General features: G+C 42.0%; 1 protein-coding gene across 10 annotated transcripts in view; it reads right to left on the bottom strand.

Moving 5' to 3' along the window:
- LOC102371371 (multiple epidermal growth factor-like domains protein 6) overlaps positions 1-19,488 on the bottom strand; it is a 316,432-nt gene that overhangs the window by 24,325 nt on the left and 272,619 nt on the right. For all 10 annotated transcript variants that reach the window (XR_003092868.1, XM_014517486.2, XM_025198034.1 and 7 more), the window contains 6 exons: positions 14,370-14,498; positions 7,339-7,467; positions 5,550-5,678; positions 5,335-5,463; positions 3,464-3,592; positions 215-343 (listed from right to left, as the gene is read on the bottom strand). Coding sequence is in view for 9 of the 10 variants with exons in the window: in XM_014517486.2 (XP_014372972.2) it covers positions 215-343; positions 3,464-3,592; positions 5,335-5,463; positions 5,550-5,678; positions 7,339-7,467; positions 14,370-14,498 (774 nt within the window). In the remaining variant the exon portion in view is untranslated. The remainder of the gene's footprint in view (positions 1-214; positions 344-3,463; positions 3,593-5,334; positions 5,464-5,549; positions 5,679-7,338; positions 7,468-14,369; positions 14,499-19,488) is intronic.

Below are 19,488 nucleotides of genomic sequence, written 5' to 3'. Positions count from 1 at the left end.
CTCCTACCCATGCCAGCTGTGATGAATTTAATCCCTGTCTTCTTCCTCTGCCAGCTGGAAAGCTGTGTATCCACATGCTGCTCTCAAGTTCTAAGCCACCTTTATTACTGCACAGGTCTTGCTGTCCTACACCTATTTAGTTATTTAACAAATGATTCATCCCCCTGTAGAATTTTTAAAGGGCAATTAGTCGAATGCTTTTATGACAACTTACTTTTTTCACAGCCATAGCCAGTAAATCCTTGAGGGCAGCCACACTCTCCAGTCACATGATGACAAGGGGTACCCAAAGCACAATTGCAACGCTGGGCACAGTTAATGCCATAGTACCCAGACAAACAAGCTGGAATAAAGAAAACAATGTTCAGTAAAGCAAACTGTAAAAGAGTGTAGCAACTAAAGGCCAGATACTATCTTTGACTTTAGCGGATGTAGTGGGAGTTGACAAAACAGTGAATATACATGAAAAATAGCAGTGCTTTCAAAACGACTATGTTCTTTGGAGAACTGACTGCAAAAGGAGTAAAAGTTCAGCTGCTCAGGATTTCCATAGACAGGAGACAAATTCTGACCAGCAATCATAGAAGCTGAAATGCTAAACCCTTTTTAGCTGACAAACTCTTGTCAATTTTGATAGAACTAGGATTTTATTTGCATCTTTAATATGCACATTTTTATGATGCACACAAGGAAACTTTATATGAACTTGACTTGAACTACAAATATCATGAATAAAAGACTTAAAAGAGACAAGATCAGGCCTTCTCTTGTACTTAGATACTCCTTGCTTTTCCTAAGAAGATAAAATCTTGGTTTTTAAAGCACCTGTTTCTAATGTTTAAGTAGAATTTGTAGAACCATAGAGAAGAAGGGCTGGAGGAGACCTCCAGAGGTCATCTAGTCCAACCCCTGCCTGAGGCAGGATCATCCCTATCCAAGCCATCCTACACTGTAATCTAAATACTACATAAGATTACCATCAACCTAAGCTGCCACAGGTAAAGCATGAGAACCACAGCAACCAATGTCCTGCTTCTATGAAATGTTGTCAACATATGCTCAAGAGATCTGGGTAGAGGGCCACACCCCCTGCTAGAGAGGAAGGCAAACCCCCCACAGCCTGTATTAACCTGACCATGGGGTAAAATTCCTTCTTGACTCCAGAAATGGTGATTGGTCTGACCCTGAGTGGAGGGGCAAGATCCTCTCACCAGGAACCTCTGGCTTTGGTCCCAGCAGAAGCATTGTCCCAGTCGAAGCCCTCAGCCTTGGCTATAGCCAACACCCAATGCCTCTAAGGAAGGCTTAAAAACATGCTGACACATGTAGCAGAAAGGGGAGGGGCCAAGGAGGGGGCAACCAGCAAAGCCTAGAAACATGGGAAATACCCATAGCAGAACATAAGTAGGCTTGGTAGAATTTGATTTTTATCAGTAAATGTTGATAAATGTTGATTTCACCTTACATTCACAGACTGATGAAAAAATATTTCCATTATTAATAATCAAAATTTATAGAAAGGGGATTTAAGAAAAATGATGGTTGATGGAGGGTGTGATGGGAGGGAAAGCAGTTCTACAGAACTGTGCTGACTGTAGTTCAGACTGCAACTCCCAGAAACCCCAGGGAACTGGAAGAGGAACAAAGGAAGAGGAAGTGACACAGCAGATGAGGGAGCTGTCATTAATAAATTGTACACTGTTAATAAATTGTCTGCCTCCCACTCCTAATTTTGTGCAACCCTGAAAATTTAAATTGATGAAAATTGAAATAAATTCTTACAAATAAACATTGATATTATCTGTCTAAATTATATATATATAAGAATTGAATTCTGCCAAGCAGAACATAGGCATAGCTATGCCTAGGTCATCCCTGACCAGTGGCTCTCCAACCTCTTCTTGAACACTTTCAGTGATGATCATAACTTCCCCAGTCAGTCTATTCCACTACCTTGCTATTCTATCAGTGAAGTTTTTCCAGATATCCAACCTAAATCTGCTTTGCTGCAACTTCAAGCCATTGGTCCATGTCCTCCTCTCTACAGCAAGAGAGAAAAGATGTTTTCCCTCTTCTTTATGGCTGCTATCATGTCTCCTCTTAAGTGCCTTTTCTGCAAGCTGAATATGCTCCTTCAGCATCTCCTCATATGACTTGCCTTCCAAGTCCTTGACCATCTCTGTTGCCTCTCTAATTTCTCCAATTGCTTTTTAACATGTGGAGCCCAGCACTACACACAGTACTACGGATGAAGCCTAACCAGTGCTGAGTATAGAGGCACTATCACCTCCTACATCTTGCCCCTAGGGTGCAAACAGAAGTTACAATTTTCACCTGATCTGGTCACAGAAAGTGGTTTATAGAAGTGACCAAACACAAGTGTTGCAGACCACTTCAAACTGCTGCAGACCACTTAAAAATGGCTCATAGGGTGAAAATCTGAACTCTCATTGCATGAGGGTTCAGATGAAAACACTTCAAAACAGAGTGTCTTCTGTAACTTGTGCCTGCGCTGCCTCCCAGCCTGTTGCTGTTTTCAGAATGGGAAGGGGGAAAGGGAGAGGAATAAATTCAGTCTGGGGGTTTTCAGCCCCAATTCACCTACCCCATCCCCCAAAGCCAGCTGAGGCTTGAAGCCAGCAGTGAGATTTCCCCCCCCACTGGAACCAACAATGAACTTCTGTTTGGTCCAGGGGATTGTTCAAACTTAGAACGCTTCCTGCAAAGTATTCTCATTACAGTGGGGAGCTGCACTTCTGTCTATACCCCTAATGCTTCTATTAATGCATCCCAAAACTGGACTGGCTTTTTGTGCAACCGCAAAGCCTCTTCCATAGTGCTGCCATACAGCCAGGTATCACCCATTTTATATCTGTGTTTTTGATTATTCCTCTCAAGGTGTAGCACCTTGTATTTGTTCACACTGAACTTCATTCTGTTAGTTCTAGCCCAACTTTCCGATCTGCCGAGATTCTTCTGAATTGCACTTGCATCCTCCAACGTGTTTACAATCCTTCCCAGATTTGTGTCTTCCGCAAACTTGCTCAAGAAGCTGTCTATGCTAGCATCCAAATTGTTAATAAACATATTGAACAGCAATGTACTAGTGATCAGAATCAAGATGCTAACATTTAGTGTTCTTTTTTGGTACTGGAAGGTGATGAATTGCTAGACTTGGGAGCAGATGGTATTTGGCATGAAAGAATGTTAAATATCATAATAATGTGAAATAACATCATGAAAATCTGCTGACAGGGAAATTCTAGCTTGAGTTGTGGAGAAGCAGAAAACTACCATATCCCCACAGAAACATATTTCTTATGGCTTAATTCTGTAAAGTCCTGAACTCCCTTAACTCCTACTGAGTTCAGTGAGATTATGCATGGGTGTATGGACTGGAGTCTTAACATAAGATGCGGCATGTCAGGAAGATGTTTTTACAGTATACTTAGGAGGAACTCACGTTTGTCGCACTGTTTTCCTCGCCATCCTTTATGACAGTGACACACTCCAGTTTGATGGTGGCAGGACAAGCTGTGCTCGCAGTCACACCGTTCTTTACACTGTTCTCCAAAGAAGCCAGAGGGACAGACTAGGAGGAGAAGGACATGTGGAGATGGTCATAACAATTGTTTTTTCAAATATGTATAAAGTATGTGCAAGCCATCAGCCTTTATATGGCACACATTGAAATGATCTATACTGAAAAACCAGAATGTATCATTTAAAGAGTCTATATAGAAGGCATATAAAAATTGTTACGTTCAGTCCTGACTCTTAGTAAACATGGACATGAATGATTGTAAAGTCTTAATAGCAATCTAGAAATTTGTAGATGAGAATGGATTATATAGTAAGGGTAACACAATTTAGGCTTCTACACTTCCCTGTACATTTTGAACAACATCATATCTCATTAATAACGATAGCATGTTATACCTGTACAGTTCTTATCTTAAAGGTCTTCAGAAAGCTATAAAACGAACTCAGATATGCAGAAATAAGAAGCCTGCATTTCAGATTCCTATGATTCTGGCTGAATAATGTGACTTGTACATTCTCAGTATTTTGGAAGCATCATAAAGAGTCAGGTGTGACTTGCTGTGTAATCTTGTGCCACCCAGTGGCAGAGCCAGCAAGATCCTGGGTAAGTACAGACATTCGGGGGCATTAGGGGGACATTAAATCCATTTAAAATGGTTGCCCAATATCAGGTAAATCAGGATGGGGGAGCTAGCAAGCAGGCTGGAGGGGATCAGGGGTCTGTCGGGGCATGGGTGGGAGGCGCTACCCACAAGGGGTGGGGGACAGACATTACCCGCAGGTGGTGGGGCAGGCATGACCTGAGAGGGGTCAGGGGGCAGGCGTGACCTGTGGGTGCGTTGGGAAGGCAGGTGCAACCCATGGGTGAGGAGGGGACAGGTGCAATCCATAGGGTTTTGCTGGGGGCTTAAGGGGATCAGAGACTACTTTTAGCCTCCTGACCTTCTCCCCGCCAACCCAAGCTAACCCACACTCCCATCCCTCTCACTACCAGAATTTACTTGCTTGGCTCTGGCAGTGGCAAATGCTGTACCCCTGAAGCTGTAAGACTACAGCTAATGCAATCTCCCAGATTCGGGAGTGCTCCAGGAGCACCCCCACACAGATGGAAGCCCATATCAGCTGTGGTCTCCCAGCCATGGGGCTGACTGGGACATCCTAGCAGCTGGGAGCCCTATAAGCTGTGAGCTCCCAGGTTCTGGGGTGCACATGGGCCCAGCCACAGGGTTCCCAGCCACAGGGGCCCCTGGCCACACACCCAATTAATGACATGACAATAAGGAGCCATAATGTTATTACACATATTTTGTGGAATAACTTTGTGCCTTATTTCTCCTTTTACCACACCATTCATTGATTGAATTTGTGGTCACGTGACAATTTAGGACATGATTAACTGGTTAATCACGTCTTAAGTCTAAGTGTAGATGAGGCCTGAGTCACACAACCTATTAATCCTGATAACAACCTTGTGAGGCAAGGAAGTGATCCTTTTTTCCCCCACAGACAAGGGATAAAAGCACAGAAATATTCAAAGATTGCCCAGGGTCAGACAAGGAATCTGTAACAGAGCAAGAACTTGAATGCAGAACTCCTGATTCACAGGCTGATCCCTATAATCACTACCTTACACATTTGCATCATATACAATAAATAAAACATTTAAGATTAAATTTAAAGGGAGAAAGTGACTTTGTCTTGTCTTGGATGACAGAGTTAATCTGATTAAGGCAGAGAGTGAATTTGATGCAGGCACACAAAAACTCAAAATAAAGAAATGAACCACCTTACCAACATCACACTGGCCTCCAATCCAACCTGGCTGGCAGATGCATTTCCCCGAGTATCGGTCACAAACTCCACCATTGCTGCAGTTGCAGTTCTGCTCACATCTCTCTCCGTATTTCCCTTCCTGACACTCTGAAATCAACAGGATGGAACTTTGCTAGATTTGCCAGGGATCGAAACATCTAGACAAAGTCAATGGAGGACATGATGGAACTCACCAAGTTCACAGGCTATCCCTGTCCAGCCCCTGGGACAAATGCACGTTCCAGATACACGGTCACACGTAGCCCGATTGTGGCAGATACAGTGCTGCATGCAGTTCACACCATACAAACCAGGAGGACAGGCTGCAAGAATTAATATTGAAAACTTTTATTAAAAAAAAAAGTACGCATAAACTACACAAACAGGAAGCCATACAGACTGCTGAATTCTTGCTAACGTTGGCAGAGTCAATACTCCACATTCCTTCATCTTATAATTTGAACACTAAATATTAATTTATTTGAGGTTTCTGCAACATTCAGAATCCCAAACAGTTAACAAATCAAGATAAGCAAACTTTTAACCATAAAGGAAAGCACCACATTTTAAGCAAGTCAGTGCAAGCGAAAAAACATAGAACCTAAATCTCTTTACACTTTGTACAGTCCTGCTGATTGTGCAAGTGGCTCAAAGTCAGATTTGAATATGACCTACAGGAACTGATTCACATCTGACTTACATGGGAGTTAATTAGAAGTAACTCAATATTGAAGCAAATGGAAATGCATTAATTCAAAATTGGTCTGAACACAATCAATGTTCAAAAGAACAAAACTAAAATTTGAAAGAAGTTACTATTAATGAAGATTAAGGGTAAGTGAAGGAAGTGATTAACTATGTCCTAAAATCATGATCTCAACACTTAAGGCATTTACAGATGTATTCCAGGAGAGGGTGTGCGTGTGTGTGTGTGTGTGTGTGTGTGTGAGAGCGCGCGCACGCGCGTGTGCGCATGCGTGCGTGTGTTGGGGGGTGTTAATTAGAGCAGCTCTGAGAGCTGTGCTAATTAAAAGCACCCGGAGTATGATGTGTATCAGTGTCCCCACCCTGAGGAATGGTAGTGGGGTGCTTTGAACTCAAGTTCGTCAAACAGGTCATCTGGCCCATGAGGCTCCCCACAAGTCCACAGAGATGCCAGTAGGTTGCAGCCCTGAACATTATATTGATTGTACAGATCCAATGCATGGGCCTGGATGGAGGTGGTGCAGGGCCATTGGGACTGATGCTGGGTGTGGAGGCAGTGTAGGGGCCTAAGGCCTGATCCTCACATGCAGGGGCCAGCTAAGGTGGCACAGGGCCTAATTCAGCCTGCAGACAGGGTCTGTGGCACTCATGTGGCCTGCAGAGTCAAAAGGTTGAGCACCACTGTCCTAGGTCACTTTATCTCTTTGAGCTAAATCACTTATCCCTGGGAACACCTTGTATCCTTTGACTTGTGGATCCTTTCCAACTTTTTCTGGACTATGCATGTGCAGACCTCTCCTAGCTGTTCAACTATTACTAGGGAAGTGACATGCTGAATTCAAAATGCTTCCAGTTCTTAATTCCATCTTTATTTTCCTCCAGCTTCCACTGCCATTTTTGCATATGCAAAACACCTCTCTTATTAAGTGACAATCCACAAGCTAGTTACTAAAAGACTAATCTCAACTAGTATTTCTGCCCCTTCACTTAAGACAGGTTACACTGAAGACCCATACTGGAATTTAATTAAGGCATTCTGCAAAAACACTCACCACTGACATTAAGAGGATTTGTCTGACTAAATCTGCAGGAAAGTTTTGAAAACCTTAGCAGGAAGGTTCTTACAATATATATACCTATTTTAGATAATAGTCTTTAGATCAAAAGCAGTTTGACAACAGTATAAAAACTGAGTTTTAATACTAATAAAAAGTTCTGAATCAAAATTTTTTTCTCTTCCATAATCTTTTTGCAACTGAAATTAAAAATGCACTGTACCTTCCTGGCAAGTAGCTCCTCTCCAGCCTGCTCTACAAATACATGTCCCAGTTACATGATCACAGAGCGCTCCATTGTGACAATTACAAACGTGACTACAGTTTTCCCCAAAACTGTCACCCTGGCAGGCTGCAAAGAGAGAAGCCCATAAAATTCAATTACAACCCATCAAAGGAGGCATCATACTGAGCTAAATTCAGACATAACCCAAATCTAAGGAAATCAGTTAGAAATTGGCTTCTTACCATACATTTCCCATATCACTGAAGTACACAAGTTCATGTATTAGCCATGCCTGACATTAAATAATGTGAGCTTAAAAATATGTATCATAACACATTCTGAACAGACTTTTATCAAAGACTGGAATCACTTGGGTGATAGATCAGCTGTCATGTCCCCGCACCTCGGAATGTCTTTGTATTAAACTAATGGTCCAGCAGAGCAGCCTATTTGACAAGCTGGTTATTTATTTGCATCCTGGTAAGAGAACTGACAACTTCATTGTTTTCATTGTTCATTTTTCACAGTTGGATGCATTAGTTCACCCAGAGCCTTATTCTTCGGTCAGAGAGGAATGATCACACAATGTAAGCAGCTGGCTCCCAGGTGAAACTTAATACAGTATCTCACAGACACACATCTATGTTTCTGTACTAGTACTGCCTGCCATAAAAAGTGGCATTTTAGAAGAGATGTAGCCTTCACTGTCATGGATATCCCTCTATAAAAGGTAGTAGGTAGAGCATATATTTCACTGTTTTCTAAAGTACCACCCCAGAACATAAAGATATTTCAAGTAGAAAAGTTGGATTGGCTTATAATAGCTGGCTGAGGTGAAAGAATCAGGTGCTTTTTTGTTTTTGCCTTATGTACGTAGTGTTTCATTTTACTGTCAGTGCTGTCAGTGGGTGTCACCCCCATGTTTTCTGTAGAAAGAGCAATCACTATTAGCATTCCAGCTGTGAAAAAACACAGAAGCCTGATAGTCAGTGGCCTAACCTACTCTTTGCTCACTCTGTCTTGGGTGCACAGACCTTTCGAGGATTGGGTCCAAACTTTGACCTTTCATCAAAATCCCTAGCATTTTAGAGGGTCAGTTTATAGACTAAAATGTAGTCTTGCATGAAGGACACATCCCTGGGGGAAGAGCAGGAGAATGGCATTTTCTTCACTTGAGGGATGAATCTAGTTGCCAGCATTTGGTCTTTTCATTACCCTTAGCTTGCTGGTTGAGGTCTTTGGTCTCAACTGTGATTTGCATGGATGACATTTCACTGGTAGCTCTCTTTAAATACAACCTTTATTTTCATCTGTTGAGTCTTATTCATGCTACAACACTACGAGCAAGTTAAGCTACTTGGTTGCAAAATAGTTAAAAATCTATATGATAAATAAAGTTCAAATATTATCGCCATCAAATTAAGACTCCAATTTTCTTTCTAAGCCTTAGTCCAATTATAGGGACAGAATTAAATATGCCTGCAAGGTGTATCATATGGGCAAAACAGGTTGTGAGTAGGTCCTTTGACTACTGTGAATAGTTTGCAACACATGCATACAAATCTCTTGTCATACCTACCACGGTGACAGATGAGGTTTTTCAGTAAATTGGAAATTCTAGAGCAAAAGCAGAAACTCCTGGAGAGGAAAATTAAATGTTTTTCTCTCTCATTCAGAGTATATAAGTCTGCTTGGCTCATCTGTTGGCTATCTTGCTTAGTGGAGGAATTGCTATTAGAGAAATGAGACAGCACATGAAATGATCAAGCTATTTTATTCAGGCTTCTCTAGTGATAAAGTAAAGCATCACAGAGCTCTATTTCAGTGAGGAATGCAAAGGGAAGAGGGGAAGCAAGGTTTAAATGTCTAAATTTCTTCCAACTTTCAGTGTTACCCCTCAGTACTATAATCTTTCTTTGGGATCCCATAAGCAAAGTTCTTAAACTGCAGTCTCTTTGTACCCTTCTTATTGCTCCGAATGAGGGCTCAAATGAGCCTAGATGGCAAAGAAACTTTGGCAGGGAGCCAACCACTTATTAAATGGGAAAAACTCAGTGTGTTATCACAGACAGTTTGGCTTCAATTAGCTTACATTAAATATTTCTTTAAAGCATCCTAGGAAGTGCCAAAGTTATGGTGGATAATATGTACCTTAGCTGAGCACACAGGAGAAACAGCCTCTCTGGTCTCACTATCTGAAGCCAGTACTGTATCCCTGGCCACCAGGAAGGGCAACTGCAGGCAACCCTTATTTAGCCCATGCAGGCCTAGGGTGGGGCGTGCTCCATGCAGACCCAATCTTGGGAGACTTTAGATGCTCAACTCTAGCAAGCTTCTGTTGAGAACGTGCAAGCTCTGATCATTTTTGGAGGCTTAGCTACAATTTGGGTGAGTGTTTGTGGGAATGACAAAGAGCACGTTTGCCTCAAAGGGATACTGAGTGTTAAGCTCCCACTCTTACAACATTGAGGTAATGCTGCTTCTCAACTAACTGGTTGTAAGTTTATTTCTTTGAATGGGTAAAACAACATATTTTCCATAATCTCATTCTTGGGAACAGTGGCAGTATTTTAGCCCACCTGGCCCCCCCCCCCCCCCCCTAAAAAAAAAAAAAGCACACAAAAATTCAGCCTAAGACATATCCCTGAAGGGAAAATGTCAACCCAAATGGCTGAAATTTGGCCATGTTACAAACAACAGAAAACGGTCTTAAAATGGAAAGCGTTAGGCAAGCTTAACTAAAAGCATTGCTACCCATGTATCCTATAATCAGATACCAGTATAAAATGCTTCACATAGCTAGCTAACATCAATTCAAATCCCATGACATCAGAATTATTTTTCAACATCCTCCAGCAGAGTGCCAGCAATCTGATTACTTGAAAACAAATGCTGCCCCTCCAGCTGTTCCAGCTAGCAGATTCCAGGAAATGCTGACACAAACACTCAAGACAGAACAAAGACAGAGAGGGATGCGTGAAAGACTCCAACAAAGCAGTGATCCGACTACTCCCTGCAAGGCTTGAATTACAGTTTAGACCACTTGGGACAAACATTACAATGGATCTACATCTCAAAATGGTTTCCTTCTTCAGGTGCTGTTGTTTAAAAAGGTTTCCAGGAAGGCAATGTCTCCCCATTTCCTGGAGCCTGGACAGTGCTGGCCATACATCCAGTGCAAGAGCCAGGGGTAGATTCAGAGCAGAACACTATTGTATGCACCTGGGTAGCAATTATTGTTGACTACAGCACATGCCCTTGCTAACTGGACAGGAGTACTGACAAGTAGGGCTGTACGAAATTTCACTGGCAGTTTTGTCTCATATCAAACTCAAAATAGCAACATTGAAACAAAACAGAGACCTTTGAAACAGCCTCAAAACAAAACGAGGCAAGTCGAAACGTTTTGAAATTTTCGAAATGTTTCGAGTTTCAAAGCTCAAGCTGGGCTTGCCTGCAGGGAAACAGAAAGTAAAGTAAGGAGAGGGAGGGGGAAGAGGGAGGAAGTGGGGGGAAGGAGTGCTCTTATTATTGACTGTGTAGCTGGCCAGTGACTGTCATCCTTTCCTGGGGTCCCTTCCAATCCCAGTGCTCTGGGGGAGGGATGGAAAACCTGCATAAAAGGTAGCATTGTTTGAACTGCCCTGCTTTCTGCCTTGGTGTCATTTGAGTGAGGGTGCACCTTAACACACACACGGTGTCACCCACCCACCCATGTCACGAGTTTTGCCTGTCAGCAGTTAGAGGTGCAGGGCCCCAGAACCCAGACTCCCCCTGCACTGATCTGCTTGACAGCTGGCAGGCTTTGTGGCCTCAGCAGAGCCCAACAGGCCTGCAGCTTTCACCCCACTGTGCCCCAAGACAGACACTGTCCTACAAGCACCTATGTCATGAATTTTGCCTGTCAGCAGCCACAGATGCAAGGCCCCAGAAGCCAGAAGCCCCTGCACCTCTATCCTTGAAAGCTGGCAGGTTTCATGACCTCAGCAGGGGCTAGGATGCCTGCAGTTTTCACCCTGCTGTGCCTTAACACACACACAGGGTCACCCATGTCACAAGTTTTGCTTGTCAGCAGCTTGAGGGTGAGTTTTCTTGTCAGCAGCTTGAGGTGCAGTTTCCCCCAAACCCCTGCATCTGTCTCCTTGAGACTTGGCAGGCTTCATGCCCTCAGAAGGGGCTACCATTCCTGTACGTTTCATCCAAATCAGGCCAGAAATGACAATGTTATAGGCTGTTTCAAGCTTCCCCATTATAGCCTACGGGCGAAACGTCGAAAAGCGTCGAAACAGCAAAACTGTTTCGATGAAATGAAATGGAACAGCGGTTTCGAATCGAAATGAAATTCAAAATGAAATGCTGTTCCATCAAAACGCAAGTCAAAATGGAACAGTGCCATTTGGCACAGCCCTACTGACAAGCAGATCATATTACCTTATACGTGGCAAGCGTGCAAACACATTAAACAAACACATGCTTATAGTGCCATCAATTGTGGGGTAAATCCTGATCATCTGTTTATGTAGGGGAGTCTGAATTCCTTTAAGTTTCTCCCTATATTGTTGCCTACCTCCAGATTAGAAGCCAGGAAGAACTGACCCTGGAGTTATCAATATTAGCTACTTGACTTTTTTCCTGACAGATTCCTTAGACATTTTGCTCCTTGGGGGACTGATTATCTCTATTATTTCTAAACTTCTAGAAATACACAAACTCAAACCATGAGAGAAGCTTGTAAATACTGCCAACGTTTGACTCAATGTGGGAACAGTTTTCTAATTGCATTGCCGGTCCCTGCTCCCTACACAGTAAAAGAACAAGATTGACTCATTCATTTTATCCTTCCATGTTTACAAGCTCTCTTTAGACAGGCTGCATCCTCTCCTGTCAATTTTGAAAGCTTTTTCATTTGTACGCTGGAACTTCTCTAAGCCAGCAGCTCTTAACAGTATTAAGTCTTAGATCAAATCAATGGCTGTGTAAATTAGGTTCCTTCCAAACCTTACCCCTGTTCCCCATTACCAAGACCCTCAATAATGGCTGTGATATAAATACAATGTCATCCATGGTCAGATTACTTGGAAACGGGCCACTTTCATACATTTTATTAGCAACCTTTGGACAAACCTGCAAAGTCATCCATGTAGTAGAAGGCATTAGTAGTCAGTCTTAAAATCAAAATGAAGATTCATTGTTTAGCTAAGAGAAAAACAGGTTACCCCTTTGCATTGTTATTTAACCTTACCTTTTTTCTTGCAAGCAAAAAAAGTCTTGAAGGTTTTGGCATCTTAACTAGGGTAAAGAATAAATCAAAAACAGCATAACGCTCTAATGGTTGCAGTCCAAGAGAATAAATAGTTGCTTTCTTATGTGAGTACGGGAGGTGGGGGTATGCAAGGCCTATGACAAAGGGCTTCATTTCTTAATTGAATTTAATAAAATATGTAGGAACAAAGCTTCCCATATTTAATACAATTTACAGAGCAGTCAAGGACTCCATTGACAGATTGCTAACTTTGTGCCTCTTTTGAAGGGCAGTGTAAATGGACTGCAACCAAGAAATAGGGATCACACCTGTTCAGCAACACCTCTGCTCCCAAACAGTATGGACATAATTCAATGGCATTAGATTCTATAGACCCTGTGGACACATGGTAGAAACAGCTACTTCTGTTGAAAGGAAAAATTTCAATTAATTCATTAAGCGGAGGGTGGAAAGCTTGGCCAGGTGTTTTTAAGAGGAAAAGGTTCTAAGGTCGCAGACGGGGTTGGAACCGATGGGGTATACGAGCAGTAGGTGGGATGACAAGGTAAAGGCTCCCTAGCTGTGGTTCTGGAGTTAGAGAGCTGGTCTGAACAGGATTTTGGAGAGTTTGAGAGAGGACTTTTAGATGGAAGGGATGGTTGCATTTGGGCACGGATGTGGAGATGAAATTACAGGAAGGAGGAGGAGTACTATCAGGAGGAGCTATGCAGTATTATATGGGACCAGGTCAGTCCTGTCATGGGAAGTGTAGCAGGAAGCTGCAGTGAGGTTGATCAAATCAGGGTTCACATCTGGAGAGATTACAGGAAGGTTATTAGAGAGTGAGAAGCAGGAGGGGGACGGGTTAAACAAGAGTATCGTTCCCCTGCTCCTGTCTGCACTAAACCCCAATCTTCTTCTGAGAGGAACGTGCTATTTGTCAGTGGGAGGAGACCTGTACCATCCACTTAAACAATAACAATTGGTTCCTTTATGATGCTGCCCCTCAGCTCCAGTACTCTTTGATGTAGAGTAATTATATTTTTGGTGAAATCCTGGTCTCACTGAAGTCAATGGAACCCAGGGTTTTACCTTTAAGGTTTGAAGAGATAAAATTTAATGAGGTAAAGAAAACACCTGCATTGAATTCTACTAACAAGAAGGTTCAGTGATGCCTACAAGTCATGCCTGGAAGATAAGGAAAAGAACTAGTTACCTCCCAGATCTAGGGGCTGATTTCTACCCATGTAGAAAACATAACTGACAACAAACCAAAATAAAACCAAACCAAGAACCAAACAGAACCGGCTGGGTTGTGGGAGAGCTCAGTGTTGCTAGTTTTGAAATTTCAAACTCATCGCTTTGCAAATGCCATTTTTAAGAAACCATTTTGCCCTGTCCAAGTAGTAAAATAATCCTAGCTTTGATTTTTTTCCACCATTGTGCTTATGTAATTAGTCACTTTTAAAATCAGATGAGACCCACCAGAATCAGGGATATAATATTTCACCTTTTACTTTTTGCGAAGCTGTAAATGGCTTGATCATACTACACAACATGATTCTGTTATCTAAAAACTAATAGGACATTCAACAAAATGCTTACAATGTTATGTTTCAACAGAAGTAGAGGAAATAAAACCTAAAGATGCTCCCATTTATGGAATCCGTGGGAAGAACTGTGACTTATCTAATCATTCTACTGTATAAGATTCTTGTACATTTAATAAAGAACATATTTTAGACTTCAGGAAGAAAGGGACTTGCAGACTTGGTGTTATACGTACACTGGTCACATTTTGCTCCCACCCACCCAGGGAGGCAGTGGCATGTTCCTATAATGTGGTTGCAGCTGGCAGCATTCTTGCATTCACACACCTGGTGGCAGTCAAGTCCAAAAAATCCATCTGGGCAAGCTGAAAGTAGAAAATAAGTTTTTAACACAGTTCCAATTTCTTCATGTCATGTCTAGAAACAAGAAACTCCAGGTTCTGGAAATGCTGTGTACTGGAAAACTTTTAGTTGGTGCCTTTTTTGGTTATTCTGTGGGCACATCTACACAAGATATTTACTGTGAAGGCGTCTACTTAGCTCCACAGTAAACATCTCAGCATATACACGTGCAGTGCTATTAGGATGGAATAAACTAATTAACTTTGCTGTAGGTGAGACCTCATAAACACAAGTACTATCCTGAGGCAGTTTTTTACTCTGAGGCAACGCACGTGTAGATGCTGATGGGGGTGGCTAGCGTACAAGGGTGCTTCAGTGTGGGGGCTGCCTGCTAGCTAGCCTACACTGAAGCACCCTCATACCCCAGCCAGCCCCTCTGTAGCATATTGAGTTTGGAGCAACTGGTCAGGCTTGCAGATTGGGCTGGCAGGCTGACCCCCTGGGCCTCCTGCCAGCCAAGGCTGCTCTGCCCCAGCTCTGTGTGCTACAGTCCCAGGTGCATGTTCAATTGTGGCACCTGGAAGCAATAAACTACAGTGCAATAAGCGATGGAGTTTATTGCTGCATATTAATAGCACATGTTGTTTTGCCCTATAAGTTTGAACTTACACTCCACTAAAGGTTAAATCTTAAAACGTGTTCTGTAGAAGTCCAAATACATGTCTCAGTATCATGTACTAGAATTTGCTAGACACATCTCAGAAAAAAGGTACCCAAATTGTTATTTAACATAAGATATACTGCAGTGGAGATTAGGGGACAGTAATTCGATTCATTGATTCAGATCACTGTCCCAATTCGATTCGGCCAAATCCAAATCTGAAGATTTGATGCTAACTTGGAGAATCAGTGATTCGACCATAGAGACAGCTTTAAATATTTTTTCTACGTACCTCAAGGTACCAGGTGCGGCTTGTGAACACTGCAATGGTGGGGTGGATGAAGCGTCTCACAGGAGTGTGGGGGAGCCCCCCACGTGCTTGGTGGCGAACCCGGAAGTGGACCAGAAGTCTGAACGGCCATGGGGGGACCCTGGGTGCCCTCCCAGACCCAGGAGGCGCCAGTTGCAGAGCTGGGAGAAAGGGGGGGGGGGTCCACCACGCGCTTCCCAGTGGACCCAGAAGTGGACTGGAAGTGCTTCTGGTCCACTTCTGGGTCCGCTGCTGAGTGCACTGGGCCCCCCCCGCACTCCCGTGGGACATTCCCTCTGCCCCATCTCAGCATTCATGAGCTGCCTGGCACCTTGAGGTACGCAGAAAAAACATCTAAAGCTGTGTCTATGTTCAAATTGTCAAATCTTTCCGAATTGATTCAGAGGGTTCCGATTCAATTTGGAGCGATTAAAAGGTCTCCTGATTTGATTTGGATTTGGAGATTCAGGCAGCAAATCAGGCCGAATCTCCACCAAATCGAATCAGAGACCGAAGCTTCGCGCAGCCCTAGTAGAGATCACTATATATAGGATCATGTGAGGCTATAATCCAAAGTTACAGGACTAGAGGGCTAATGTGATTTCACAAGAAACCGATAGTTGTAGTATCATACAGGACAGAGGTAAAAATAATGGCTTTGTCATGAATGAACAGCTTGTTTCCAAAAATAGGAAAAGAAACCAAGGACTTCTCAGTGGAAGGTATGGCACGGAAGGAGACACAAAGGCAGAGTTCAGACAACATATGAAGTTTTGGCCACCTCTAGTCTATCTTCTAAATCTCTGGAAATGGAAATGTGCTGCTGCCATTTACTTTCCTGACCCAATTCTAAGGATTTTTAGATGGCAAACATAAGATACATTGAGATTAAATGAAAAACTTGAGAAAAGAATTAGCTCTCTCTCAGAAATGGGCAAAGACCATCAAGAGAAACTGAGTATGATAGGACTTCTTCAGAGCATCATAGGAATTTGATAAACAGACTTCAGAAAATATAAAAAAGATCAGACTCATTGATTCAGGCTATGACTCCACCAATTATGAGACCCTAAAATACTGAGAATGAAGTATCAGTGATTTTTAGAGGTGTTATTATGCATTCAAATTATGCATTAAGATAATATTAAGATTGCAATGTATAGGGCTCAAAAGTTAGGAAATGCCATCATTAGTCCTAATATGCCAGCCTTAAACATATGTATCACAACAAACTCTTTAATTATGAGGTCTCATGCCATTTCTTCCCCTACTTCAGAAAGTGCATGGTGGACACTACTCCTTTAAGCATTTCTTCAAGACTTTGTTTAACCTCTTTGTTCAATGTGTTGTCCTACATTTTATTTATCATACACTGTTCAAACAATAGCCTGAATACAAAATTATTAATTTACCTACAAGATTTTCTATAGTAGTTTTTGATGGCTTAATAAACTTTTAACAAATTTAACTTCATAAGTCCCCTGTAAAACACAATGGTATAATGTTGATAGGGGTTTCAGTTGGGTGTTTAAAATTAGTGGATAGTTTTGTCCCATTGTCGGTCTGGTCTCTTCCTCACTACCCTCCTGCTGGCACCCCTTTGGCCCTCCATTTCAGTGTTCTTGCTTAGTTAATCCTAGTGTCAGCATCTTTGGGACTTCACATCCCAACTCCTGCCTCCCTCTCTTGGGTCCTGTCTTCTTCTTGTCCAGTAGCGCTAATTTTCCCCGCCAGTCCTCAATTTCCAGTCCTGGCATCTATCTCACACCTCACCTCACCAGATCTCAGTCATTTGTTCTACTTCTTATGATCAATCCCGTCTATTCCTATGGCAACTGGAAACAGGGCCTGACAGCAGGAAGTACTATGTTATGAAATTCAATGCACTATCTGCACACTAAAACAGAAAGTAAATCTAAGATGTCAAGTGGTAAAAGGTAGTAGCAGTAACAGAGTGCAACCTCTGCTTTGGGATCCAGAAAAAGAGCTAATTTGATTCTGATGGCAGCAGCTTGCTCTTTTTTTAATATATGATTTCATAGTTGCCTTATGCAAAGAGAGAAAGCACAAGCCTTTCCTTTGGACAGTCTAGACTACAGTTTCTTTGGCTTTTCAAGCTTGGAAAATTTTCTGAAAATTGGCTTTCATGTGAAAATGGGTAAGTAACACACATTGTTGTAAAGCATATTGGAAGTGCCAGTCATCCTCTTGTTTAGTTTTTATGGATAGAAAGGCTGTTATTGAGCTGTAAGGTGGTATGCCTTTTTGCAGTTCCAAATCTAATTGGATCATCATATCTTGCCTGTTATTATTTCCTAACCTTCTGTAGTGTGAGCCACACAGAATACTGGAGAGAAAATACATTATCCAACTACAGATAGCTAAAGAGATTGCAAACAAATCCCTCGCAAACAAAGGGATTACAAAATTTTGTCAGAACCTGGAAGTCTATGACACTACCCCATCTCACTAAAGTAACTTTCCCATGTTTGGAATTTGTTCATCCAGCAGAAATCCCAAGTGGCCAATGTGAGTCAAGTTAGTATGTCCTGATTTGGATACAGAAGTGCTAGTCTAGACCTCAGTACTACACGTACTGAAAAGCCTGTGACTCCATGCTATAACCATATTAATTGAAGAGAAAAAGACTTTTGTTGGAAAAGTAACTAGAGGATTCTGCCACTTTACATTTTGTGGGTTGATGAATTGTTTGGTACTGTAGGGCCGTTCTACATGGCCCAGCAGGAAACTGGATAATTAATTTACTGGTTGGACTTTGGAATTTAGTGTTTTGGCTGAGATGAAATGGTGTGAGGGCATGTTAGATGAAGAGAATTAAAAGTAATTTTAAAGACAACACTACCTTACATAATCCTTTTCTTCCCCCTAACAAAACTAGCTAATAGTTTTGGAAGGAATAAAGCTCAGCTGGAGATCAGTCTGGAGAGTTAGGGATGCTGCCTTTCTCAGTGGCTTAAAATGGAAACTGTGGGTACTCAGTACCACAAAGATTACATCACATATAACAATTGCTTCTTTGAACAGCAGCAGACCAGACCAGGGTGACCTATCTGGATGACTTGACTTGGCAAATATGAAGGAACTGATAACACTAATTGGATAGTAAAGCCAGATTCTGAGGCGCTCGGTTTTTGCTGGGTCAACTGCTGGGTTGTTTGTCATCAGGAGCTCGTGGAAGCTTAGGTTCCTCACATTTCAGATGTTTACATTTATTTAAGACAAGCTCTGATGTATTTAGCAATTTGTTACAACAGGGGATTGAAATAATTTACTCCGACTCGCCTGGTTTGCAAGAAGTGCATTGAAACTTAAACCCCAGGGCAATGGATGATTGCGGTTGGCATCTTTGCCGGGAAAAATATTACTCATATAATCTATGTTTTAAATTAACAGAGAAAGATCTTCTATAAGATCTTTTGCTATGATTATTGCTTTTGCATACTCCAGGAATAAAGACTTTAATTGCTACTTTAATTCACATACAGATAAAACCCCATTACCATCCTCTAAGGCTAAGGACCTTGAGACTACATTTGAAAAGAATGGGCATTCAAACATATGGAACATTCTCAAGTGAGACAGGGGAGAGATTACTTGCTGGTAGCATTACTCAGGAAATGATTTATTGTCCTGTGGTAACTCTAGATCTTTTAGAGCATGCACATTTCACTTGCAATGTACAGCCTTTGCTGTATAGTAAACGCTGATTAATTTGCCATTCCAAATGGAATACAAATGATGGGAAATTACACAGCAGTGACTAACTGGGAGGAACTGATAATTGAGGGTGTGAAGGGGAGGGGAAGAAACTGGTAGGGAATCAGAACAATGGTGAATTCAACCATAGGGAAATGTACAGTTTGCTGTATTCTGTTTGAATTACTTTCTGATTTCAAGAAGTCGAAAATGACAAATTTCATTCTTCTCTGGTTGCATGATGTATCTCTCACCCCTACAGCCTGGTCTCTCTTGGTATATTTCTTTAATTAAATACTTATTTATAGACCTTAAACTTTTTCTC

This window comes from Alligator sinensis, unplaced genomic scaffold, assembly GCF_000455745.1.
Source record: "Alligator sinensis unplaced genomic scaffold, ASM45574v1 scaffold787_1, whole genome shotgun sequence".
Taxonomy (NCBI): domain Eukaryota; kingdom Metazoa; phylum Chordata; order Crocodylia; family Alligatoridae; genus Alligator; species Alligator sinensis.
The sequence above is the reverse complement of the archived record's forward strand: the minus strand, read 5'-3'. Positions and strand labels throughout refer to the sequence as shown.